This window comes from Neomonachus schauinslandi, chromosome 5, assembly GCF_002201575.2.
Source record: "Neomonachus schauinslandi chromosome 5, ASM220157v2, whole genome shotgun sequence".
Taxonomy (NCBI): Eukaryota; Metazoa; Chordata; class Mammalia; order Carnivora; family Phocidae; genus Neomonachus; species Neomonachus schauinslandi.
The window spans coordinates 17,978,460-17,990,667 of record NC_058407.1 but is presented as its reverse complement, the minus strand read 5'-3'; the positions used below and the strand labels follow the sequence as shown (position 1 = coordinate 17,990,667).

The window sequence follows — 12,208 nt, the reverse complement described above, 5'->3', positions numbered from 1 at the left end:
ATACATACATTCTCACTCTCACGTGAGTCCACGCACATCCACACTCTAATGCTAGATGACTTTCTCCAGGCTGTGCGGCCACAGATAATTTTTACTTACTTCTGTGGGCCTTCGATATTTTTGTATAGTGAAATGTGCTGCTTTCATAACCAGAAATATGGGTGTATGTCTACATGTATATGTACATATGTAAATTACATTAATGGCTTAAAGAGTAAAAGGACATGTTACAGAATATAAAACTTCAATGGCTCTATTGCTAGCTATTGGGAGAATAGCAGAATATTGCAGATTGGGTTAGACATACCTGTAGGGTAGCCCAATAATCTCTGACACTGGGTTGTTTTATGAAAGGCCAAAATCGGTCTGCATGGCACCAAACTTAAAATGCTAAGTATTTGCCTCACAAATATACCACGGTTGTCTTAATGAGGTAAATATAAGGGTAAACATATGTGTGTGCATGTGTGTGTATATACTTTTTAATTTATTTTAAAATTATCAGTCATTTCAACTTTATTGCTATGAGCAAGAGTTTTATTTGACCTAATATTTACCTCTGGGAATCTTCAGGAATTGTCTGTAGTTTTAGTTTTCTTTCAATCATGATTTTATGGATTTTGATCAGATATTTACCTTCATCAGCTTTCACCTTTCCAGAATGTTAAGTCCTAGAATTCTTAGACTCTTCTCAGGGAAGAATTATTAAAGGGAACTTTTTTTCTCCTAAACCTATTTTGCAACACATCAGCCAGAATGGTATTTGTTATTTCAGGTGGAGCCAGTTGTTTTATAAAAGTTGTTGAAGAGAGTTTTTACAACTTTAAAAATGAAAACAAGCTTAAAGATATTCCTTTAAAAAAAAAAACTTAAAATACTTTTCTGGTTAGCTCACGTTGTCATGTGTGATAGCCTAAATAACAAATAATGTGAATTGTAAGCATGTACCTCTGCTGTTATATATTTAAGACAGAAATAAATAACTGAAGTGCACATTTGTTTTGAGCTTCTGGAAACAGTGTCTCATTTATAAAGAAGATGGCTTAAAAAGGTTAGTTCCAGGGATAAGTATAATTCACTTATCACTAAAAGTAGCTTAAGGTAGAGGAAGTTTATTTGTTTTAAAGCAAGGTAAAAAATATAAAACTGTTTAATCTGCTCCTCTTTAGTATATACTAAAGTATATTCAAATTGCATTTTAGTTTTGAACATTTTTTCTCCTTTTAGGTTTGGAGAATCACAGGTATTTCAAGTGCAAAGATCACTGAATTTCTGCTAGTTGTTTTTGAGTCTAGAAATAAGCCAGCTTGGAATGAATTTTTCCTTATTTGCTCCTTTGGAGCAAGGTGTAATTTCACACTAAAGGGATTACATTTTCTGAGAGGGTCTCTGAAATGACAGTGTTCTGTAAAACAGCCGGCATTTTAACATATCACTGATTGGAAAGCATGCTAACTGCAGCTAGGTTGATAGTGCAGAGCCACTGACTTGGAGAATGCCTGTCACTCCCTGTGTTTGAATTGGCATCCCTGTTTCACTGTCAGTTGACCTAATCTGTTAAGAGTTTATTTACTTACGAGCTTTTAATGTTGTGGTGTTTACCCATATACCTACTTGTAGATCACTGCATGGATTTATTAAATCTTGAAGTTTCTTATATGCACAATAAGAGTCCTGATAAATTTTTCTTTCTCTGAAATTAGAAAGAGACTCCTTCAAATCCAGTGGCCACAATGAAAGCAGGAGAACGACAGTGGTGTGATGTAGGAATTTTTAAAAATAATACAGCTTTGGTGAGCCAGTTTTATTTGCTGCCAAAAGGAAAGCAAAGCATCTCAAAGGTAGCTGTTGATCTATATTTCCTACCCTGTGAGTTATAAGTTTCATGAATGAGATATTAATAACCCTGATTCAAGTCACTTGAATGCATGAAACTGGGATCTGTTCACAATCTATAATTGAGATTCCTATCTATATGCCTAATTATCTTGTGTTCTTTTTTAAGGCACTTTTTATGGAATATATCACAAGCAGGTCACTTAAAAAACCTTATACAATCACTGGGCTGGATTTTGAGTCATAAATAATATGGTCTGGCCAGTACAGAGAAGGATTTTTTGAAATATCTCTAATTTTGTTACCTGGTGTGTTTTGAGAATGGAACATTTTTTCTTACTGAGAACTTTTTTTTTTTTAAGGTTTATTTATTTATTTAGCGTTTGAGTGTGCAAGTCAGGGGAGGGGCAGAGGGAGAGAAGCAGACTCCACACTGAGAGTGGAGCCTCTGTCTCAAGACCCTGAGATCATGACCTGAGCCAAAATCAAGAGTCTGACGCTTAACCAACTGAGCCAGCCAGGCACCCCTTTACTGAGAATTTTTTAAATTCCTGATTTCACAACTTAAAAAATTTAAGAGCTCCTGTTGGTTATTGAATACAATCTAATTTTCTCTTGATTCTGAAACTCCTTTAAAGAAGAACTCATATATATAAGTGAGACATTAACCCTAAGAATTATGAAATAAATAACAGCTCCAAAGCACATTGAACTGATTTTTTTCTGGAATGGTGAATTTCAGAGAGTGAATTGCCTAGACCTACATAAATGGATAATTTATCATTTATCATTACATTTTAGTTTCTCTAATATTACTTCTGATATCTTTCTTTTTCATAGAATTCTTCCAATTGACAAAAACAGAAATCCTGGTTAATAATTTGTTAGTATTATACCTAATGAAATTTCTGGTGGTAGTTTGATTTCATATATAAGGGAATAACAATATCTAAGGGCCTAGTAGCTACCTGTTTTTCCCAAAAGGAAAACAGCATAAAATTTAGAACCAGTAAGCTTGGGTTTGAATCATTAGTTCCAGGACTCAACAGTGTGACCTTGGACAAGTCACCTGTTTAACCTCTCTGGGACTCCGTTTCCTCATCTATAAAACAAAAATGATATTGCTCCCTTAAAATTGGGAATGAAACCATTAGCACTACCTGCCTCACAGTGGTGCAGTGAGAGTTAGGGAGAACATGGAAAAACTGTTTGAAAGTTGTGAACGTTATGAACTTCTACCCAGAATATGCAATCCAGTTATTTAACATTTATTCAGCATCTGCTGAATATTAATTTTTAAAATGCTCTATACTACATGCTAGTCACTTCTGTCAAGCTTGCTTGCCTATATCCAAAGGGTATTGTTCCTGGTTAGACTATTTGAGAGTAGTTCTTCTGAGATTTCTACTCTAAGTTTATAAAGATAGTTGTTACTTTGTTTATAGTGGTCGTCAGTTTTTTCTACCTTCATATTCTTTATGTGCAGAACACACTTCAATTTCTTTTTATAATCAGTGGTTTTTAACTGGAAAGGGCATTTTTCCTCTGGATAAGAATCACCAATTTATGGGCTTAGTTGCTTTTGTATTGGAAGGTTTATTCCATGTGTAAAAAAGGGAAATAAATGTGAACTAGAACCTTAAAACATAATTCATTCTTTAAAAGTTTTCTTGTTGAATGACAAAATGATGAATTGCACCTTTTGACTTTTGCATGTATTACATTTTAGATAGGAAATGCAGACGCACCTGACTACAGTTTACTTAAGAAACAAGATCTTGTTCCAGGCACGGGATACAGATTCAGGGTTGCTGCCATCAATGGTTGTGGAATAGGCCCTTTCAGCAAAATCAGTGAATTTAAAACTTGTATTCCCGGTTTTCCTGGAGCTCCTTCTGCAGTCAGAATTTCAAAGGTGAGATGTCAGGTCAAGGCTTGGTGATTTAATTATTGAAATTTTGTACACGAAGTAAAACTGTCAGTTTAGAGATTCTTGTTAGTAACTGATGAAATGAGAGGTATCTAAAAGGGTGGATTGATGTACACCTGAAACTAATGTAATGTGTGTGTCAATAGTACTTCAATAAAAAAAAAATTAGGTCTTAAATAAATAAAAGGGGTGCATTATAACTTTAAAAATTTTTGCTAATCACTCATAATTTTAAGGACCAAATTTCAAGCAAAATTACAGCATCCAAAATATAGAAAGTCAGGGAAATCTGGTATTCTTCTTAATATTAACTTTGTTCTTATTGTATGGAACCAAAAAGTTTGTGCTGGAGAATTTTAATAGAACACATGAAATTGAATTATATTTTATCCTAAGGTCCTGCCCCTCTTTAGAGAAGAAAAGATCTGCTTTCAGGTAAGAAAAATCCCTTTCTTAGGATGGTACAGGCAGACATTTAAGCCTAGTTATGATATTGAAAAGTGGGCATGAATTAAACATTGTAGATCTAATTAGGTTTTTAAAAATCAATAATAAAAGTTCTAGTATCTAATGCAGTTACTTTAGCGGAAAGCAGTATTTTGTATTCTAAAGATAGACTCAACATTGTAAGTGATATTAGAGAAAACTTCAGAACCTTTACGTGGTTGTTTTTTTTTTTTTTTCTCCTCTCTTCAAGAATGTTGAGGGTATCCATCTCTCCTGGGAACCTCCAACTTCCCCTTCTGGAAATATTTTGGAATACTCAGCCTACTTGGCTATCCGCACAGCACAAATACAAGATAATCCAAGTCAGCTTGTGTTTATGAGGATTTATTGTGGTCTTAAGACATCATGTATAGTAACTGCCGGGCAACTTGCAAATGCACATATCGATTATACATCCAGGCCTGCCATTGTGTTCAGGATATCAGCAAAGAATGAAAAGGGATATGGACCAGCTACGCAAGTTCGATGGCTTCAAGGTAACAATAAAAAAGCACCTTTAAATTGAATTTTTTTTTTTTACTGAAGCTATTGTGATGATTATTTATTAGTAGCTGGTTTTGAAGATTTGTCATTTAAAAGAGTATTCTCCGACTGTATTTCTAGCACTTATGAGTTTGAGTTTGTAAGTTGTTCTTAAAATGTATTTGCTCAATTTTAGATCCAAATAAAAATAGAAAAGAAGCAAAGACTCTCTGAAAATTAGTATATGGATTCGTCCTTACAGTTATATAACTGCTTTTTTATAAAGGAAAATAGTAAATTAAGATAAAAGCTAGAAGGCTTTATTACCCCAGTATCTTTTCTAAAGGCCATGTAACTCAGTCATCCTAGAGTTACTGAGATGATTCTAGTAACTGGCTGTTGTGCACTGCGCTGTCCTACATAGTAGATGTTCTCTTCATTGTCAAGGACCCGTCTTTGAGTACTCCCTCTAACTTTATTATTCTAGATGAGCAGAGGTCCTCTTAACAACTGTCTTCTACTGGACAATATTTGTGATACTAATTTTAGTAGCCGCTATTTGATTCATTTCTTTTGTTTGTCTACAGTTAGCACAGAGCTTAAGAAATTACAAAAGAAAGAAAGAGGTGAGTTCAGACACTCTGATTTTGAATTTTTATTATTTTCCAAGAATCATGGCAAAATACAAAAAGAATAATGGGTTTTCTTGATTCATACCTGATATATTGGAATATATTTTTGGCCAAAGCGCTTAACTTACCGGTCCTCGGTTTCCTCATTAATAGAAGACAGAATTTTAAAAATTTACATTTAAGGTTTCTTTCAGCACTAAAATTCTGTATTTTCATCAGAAGCAAAGTGTATCTGTGAACATTTTAACATCTGTCTTAATGGCTCTAACTTTGCTTTTGCTGAAATTAATAAAACCTTCATAAAATTCAAAATTGAAGTATATATGTCCTCCTTATTGCAGAAAGAAAGAAGCACCTTAACAGAACACAAGTTTTGAAATAGTGTTTTAAACATTTGTAAGATTTTTGTAAATGCTCTAAATGTTTTATTTTTGCATTGTTTTTACCTCAAAATTGTATAAACTTTTTTACAACTGAAATATAAGCATTAGACAGCTCACTCAGGTCCCATTGCAACCTTAAAGATGCAGATAGGCATGATGGATCCTCTGCCACAGGTAGCTTGTTTTGAACCTTTTCGGAATGTCACGGTTCCACTGCCTGTTCAGATCTGGAATGGAAATACAGAGCAATAAGTGCAGAAAAGGTCATTCACACTACAAGCTGCAATAATCGCACGGGCCCAGGCCTATCTTTTTTATACCGTGTAACCTTATGCCAGTGTAGGTTGACTGAGTAGCTGTGTCCTCGAGCTTCACGTAGAATACTCCCAGCCAAGATGGATTTAATTGTGCAGAATTGATATATATGTATGTTCCAGTTACTAATTTAAAGTGTATAGAATATTTTAATATATAATTTTTGTAAAGAACTGGGATTTTTATACTACAGTATTTGTAATTAATGTGTCTCACTAATTAAGTTTCTCTTGAAGAAAATATGCAAACTGTTAGACACGTAATGAGTGATTTCCAAACTCTAAAGGTAAAATAAATGCACTACTCTGGTGTTGTTAGAATACCTTTTTTGTGGCTGTATGAATCCTTAATCTTTAAATGTGTATTTTACAAACAATGTTTACAAGGAGCCTCTCTGGTTTGTTATGTCAGCACCTCCCTTGGTGAGAGCTTCATTCTGCATTTGTTAAATTCATATGCTTTGCTTTTAGCATATGCTTGCTTTTTGCACTAGTAGAATTTTAACTTACCTCATTATTATGTTTGTAATCATTTGTATAGCTTCCATAATATGTCTGATATAGGCTAAACAAATACTTAACCAAAGTTAAAATAAATGGTAAGCAATTTTGCACATATTAAATGCTAGGGTTTGTTGTGTATATGTGTGTGTTTAGTATAAAAAGAGTAAGAGTGGAAACTTAGAGTATATGTTTCAAGTCCAATTATTTTAATGATCTGTTTGCTTTATTAGAAAAAGGTCTCGCTTTTACCTCCTTATTCTCTGCATTCATTAACAATTTGCATCTCGAAGCACTTCTCTTAATGACAGGACTAAGTTGACTTTAAGCAAAGAATAGAATATTTGTTTGAGTGTGCACATTTGTACCTATTTAGTATTTGTTTAGTTTACTTTGCTTTACATTGCCTCAACTGTGCTGTGAACCTGTGGTTCTAACGTACATCTTATTTTTAGAGAGAAAGGCCGTCTTTCTGTACCAAGGGATTTGTGAAAATGACAAATGTTTTTACTTTAAGAATAAGCCCAGATTTTGTTATCATTTTTTGGCATTTGTACATTAAGCAACGGTCATGTTTATGGGTGACTGAAAAATGCCATTGAGAAATCCCTGTGGCTTGACATTAATAGTTAATAACAGATCTTCAAGCTGCGTGTTCATGAATAGAATGGACTAGGGTAAATAACAAGAGAAGTGCGTTTAGCTTCCTATGATTTGCACATTTTCTGAGTGAAGATCCCTGAGTAGCAGTGCGCTAGATCATGCAGATATCTTTCATAAGAGGATTTATGCTGAGTTAAATGACTTTCTTTACTCCTCCCTGCTGGATAGGCAATTCAGATATTCAAGCCTTTGTGCCACAGTCATCTTCCTGGGCTCTACAACTTTGTTTCACATATGTAGTAAAAAGATTTTGATGTTGCATGCTCTTAGAATTATATTTTCTAAAATATTGTATTGGCTTCATTTTAGTTTAGTAAACTGTTTTGGTAATTTAACTAGAAATAGGGTATTATAAACTCACTTTTATCCACATTAAAACAAAAACGGAAAGAATCTGATTGCATGTATGAGGCCCCCTTGCCCTATAATCCAATTACATAAATACCATCATCTATAAGAAGGTAAAACTGTTGATCCATTATTTCAAAGACTTGTAGTCTAGCAAAGATTTGTTCTGGTTAGAGATATGGTCTACTATAACTGAAGGTATTTTTATTTTTAAAAAATTGCAGCACTTGTAGCATAAAAATCATTTGTAACATTGGCTATGAAGAGATAGTTAGTATTTAAAGTTATTGTAGTAATCTGACCATGAATGAAATAGGTTGCAAAATAGACTTGGTCTTTGACTGCTTAAGGTATAACTGACAGTTAAGTTTTCCAAGACTGATTTTAGGCAGTTTCATGTATTATGTACCAATGATAATGTAAAATAAAGCACCTTTTCTATTATAACCAATTACAGGTGTTATTTATTTTGAACTCTATGAGAGAAAAATTAGTGATGGCAGAGTAAATGTGTAGAAATGTTGACTTTATATCATTCTTAAAATAATATAGGCCATCTCATAAAGAATAGATTGTGTCCCAAAACTTGTTTTTAAGTTAGTGGATTGTGTTAGGGAGTCATGTTCTCATACAGATGTGAAGCTGTATCTCTCTAACCTTTCCTGTGGCTGAGCTCATGGGTGAAAAGGCACATGGCTCCAGGAAACAGATCTAAACTGTTGCCATCTCTTTTTTTTGTCTTCTATTCACTCTTAATCTTTTGTCTTTATGCCTTGCACCCACTTTAATTCACAGCAGCCAGATTTCTGTCCTGCTTCTCCATCAAAATGGCTCTAGCAAAGGTCAGGGATAACTTCTCATTTCCCAAATCCGGTGATTACTCTCGTCCTTCATAACTCAACCCCTCCCTGGAGACTTGGACATTTTCTTGGTTTCTGTGATACTCGCTCTCTCTTTCCATACCTCCTCCTGTCTGTATTCCCCTTTTCCACTTGCACCTGCTTCCATTCATTTTTTCAAGACTCAGATCCTTTTTCAAGATTTCAATATGGAGCCTTTCTTGACGTGCTCCATCCATATCCAGGTAGATTTGCCTCCTTCTTCTTGTGCCCCCACTGTCCTTTGTCAAATCTTCTGTCATAGCAGCCTAAAAAACATTTTTCCTTACTTGTTAGCATTGTTTTCTCCCTCTGCCAGAATAGTGGTAGGTCTTTGAGGCAGAGACTGGGTCTTTATATTTCTTACATATCGGCCTTTCAGCTGGTACTTAAATATGTTAACACATGGTTAAAGAAAATTGTCATCTTTACATCTCTCCATATTCTCACTCCCCTCTCTCAAATTGGGGTGAAAATGGGAGGGAGGCTTTGATAGGGAAAGAGATTTTAGCACATTTAGTAAGCCTCTGGAGGAAATACTAAACTCCAGCTTTGTCTTATCCTACCTTGCTCTTACTTAGGTTCCTAGGAGAAGTTCTAGGATAAATAAACGATGTGTCACATATGTACTGGGCTAAAAGGGGTTTAATCTAGGTATGTACAGATCTCAAGCAGAAGTCTCTGATCTAAAAAGATCTGAGCATTTAGTGAGATTGTTGAATATTGCTGAATTACGATTTTTAACATTGGATGATCCAGAAAATGAGCTAAAAATATTTCCAAACTATTTCCTTGTAGGAAAGCCATGGGCAATTATCTAGCATTAGGAAAAAACCACCTACCTATTTAATACTTAAACACAGGGACTGCTGAAAGACATGGAACACCAGCATTAATACATATCAATTCAGGCCACTGTTGTCACCTCCGAGCTTATAGGACAAAGGATTCTTACCCTAACAGAAAACAACATGACATTGGCACAACTTCCACATTTCCCCGTTATAGTTGGGAGTCCCTGTACTATTTCTGTAACTCAGGAAGACTGTGTGTGTGTGTGTGTGTGTGTGTGTGTGATGCCTGGAAAAACATGAACTACACCAACTGGGGAGAAAAATATTCTATGAACTGAAGAAGAAAGAAAGGCTATAAAATCCAAGGATACCAGCCTCGTTGTTCAAAATAGATTTCTGTATCTTACTAGTATCTCTTTGCTTCTTTCCTGTCCTCTGAGGAACTAAAATTAAAAAAAAAAAAAATGTCCACTCGTGAGATTGTTAATTTTAGCAAGGTCATCTGAAACTGAGTGTGAGGTTCTTTTGTGTATTTAGTATCTTGGATAAATTGAATTGGGGGGCCTGGTACTTAAAGGTCATCATATTCACAATCTGAATACCACTCCTGCCAGAGCCTCACATTCAAGTCCTGAGAATACAGGGTTACAAAGCCTTTGGCCTTAGATAGAGAGAAGGCTAGGAAGACATAGGTATGAGAGTACAGAAGCAACAGAAGGATTCACTATTTCCTGATTTGATTTTGCTGGTTCAACAAAAAGTCTTTCCAGAGTATTTAGGAATGTCAGGGTGTTGACTCCTGAAGATGAAAGTGTAAAAAGTATGAGTTGGTGGCGTATCAGATATGAAAGCTGTTGCAGAGAAGGAAATTGCCCCCTTCCTACCCACTCCCCCTTCCTGGTCTCCTTGCCACCCAGGGACAAGAATCTAAAGGACCCATCATTCCTCAGCATGAGAACTGAGGAAAGCACAGGAGAACCTGTTGTGTCCAAGCATATACAGGCTAAAAATAAAAGGTAGGAGCTGGTATTTGTTTTTGAACATGGGATAACACTGTCCACTGGTAAATCATGGTCCAATAAATATCCAGCTCTGACCAAGAGGATTATTCATTCCTTGAATCTGGGGAGACAGAATGGAAATTCCTTAAGAACTTGAGAAAGGTTCCCTCCTAATTTCTCTGTTTCTTACTGGAAAAGGAGGAAAAAGCTGCAGGTATAATACTGACCATCCAGAATAACAAAGGTGTAGGTGTGCCACTTAGCATAGCATAGTGTGTGAGACAGTGGGCAGCATTATGAAGGTCTGACTTTCTGATCCAGAGTGTCCCCGTCCCGGCCACTGCAGCCGCCAGCTCTGGGGGTGGGAGTTGGGGGGGTGCAAGGTGGCGGAGTAGCAGGACCCTAAGCTCAGCCAGTCCCACGTTTACGAAGTCTTCCCTCCACCAGTTGCAGTGTACCACCCCCTGGTGGCACGTCCCTTCCAGCTTAAATATGATTGAGATTTTACGTCTTGTAGCTGTCTGGGACTTTTACAATAGCTACAGCAATGTCTGGAACTTTCTAATGAGTTGGCACCCCTGTGTTAGACCCAGTTCGGGATCCTGGACCTAGAGAATACACCTTCGACTTCCCCATTTCCTGGAAATGGGTTGCAGGCCTTCTGCTGCCAGGCCTAGTCTACCTCTTGCAAGAACTCCCTTACCCAGGATAATAACTTGAGCTTGCCCTGTTTGGGTAAAGGGGCTGGATCAAATGTTTCAAGATCTTTTTTCTTTTTTTCTTCTTTTCAAATTTTGAAATTATATACCATTTTAATAGCTATTTTTGAATCAGGAAAAATTGCACCTTAACTATGTTTTATTTAATCTGCACAGTGACACTGCCGGCAATGACCTTGGCAAAGACGTGATTGCAAAATTGTTATGACCTTTGTGTGACCAACCTGACACCTGTTATTGAGCAGTGTGGAGAAACAATAACTACCATGTACTTTCTGTATTTTTGGATTACTTAGTACATAAATAATTAGGAGAATGGGCCAAAGGGAATCTGTACTTTTGAGAGTCAGCAGAATTCAGTAAAGAGGCAGGGTCTTCATCCATTTATTTTGGGATTTGCATCACCCATCTGTATTCTCTGCTTTATACAAATGGTTATACCCAGGGAACAAAGTAACCAGTTAACCAGAATCAGGCCAGTGACTGATTCAACTTGGCAGAGCAGTCCTGTAATACTGCCATCTCGATGGATCCTGACCTTCGGGAACCTAGTTAACTTCTGTGAGGAATAGCCCATACTCATTCCTCTTTTCCTATTACCAGGCACTTATTCCCCACCAGTTAAAATAATTAGCTGAGGGGCGCCTGGGTGGCTCAGTCGTTAGGCATCTGCCTTGGGCTCAGGTCGTGATCCCGGGGTCCTGGGATTGAGCCTCACATTGGGCTCCCTGCTCCGCGGAAAGCCTGCTTCTCACTCTCCCACTCCCCCTGCTTGTGTTCCCTCTGTCGCTGTGTCTCTCTCTGTCAAATAAATAAATAAAATCTTTAAAAAAAATAATAATAATTAGCTGATTTGCAGTGCACAGCAGTGGCTGAAATATGGGGAGATGTTCCTTCTCTTGGTTGATGAAATTATGTAGTAAATAATCATATCTTTTTTCTTTTAAAATATTTTTTGAAAAATAAATATAATGACCAGACATGTATTCAACCTTCAGCTTAAGAACTAGAATATTCTCAGATACCCAGAATCCCCCCATTTGTCCTCAACCCACATACCACACAAGGCAAACATTATTCTGGATGTTTTGTTAATAATTCCCATGTTTTTATTTATGGTTCTCCCATCTATGTATATATCCCTAATAGTATATTGTTTAGACTTACCTGATTTTGAACTTTCATGTAAATGATTTCATGCTGCATTATATCCTTCCGTGACTTTTTTCTGACCATTGTT

The 12,208-nt window shown here is 36.2% G+C and overlaps 1 protein-coding gene across 1 annotated transcript in view; it reads left to right on the top strand.

Moving 5' to 3' along the window:
- HCFC2 (host cell factor C2) overlaps positions 1-8,068 on the top strand; it is a 38,928-nt gene extending 30,860 nt beyond the window's left edge. Inside the window, exons 13-15 of the mRNA XM_021687585.2 lie at positions 1,704-1,841; positions 3,566-3,751; positions 4,464-8,068. Of these exons, the coding sequence (XP_021543260.1) occupies positions 1,704-1,841; positions 3,566-3,751; positions 4,464-4,778 (639 nt within the window). The 3' untranslated portion in view covers positions 4,779-8,068. The remainder of the gene's footprint in view (positions 1-1,703; positions 1,842-3,565; positions 3,752-4,463) is intronic.
- The last annotated feature ends 4,140 nt before the right edge of the window (positions 8,069-12,208 follow it).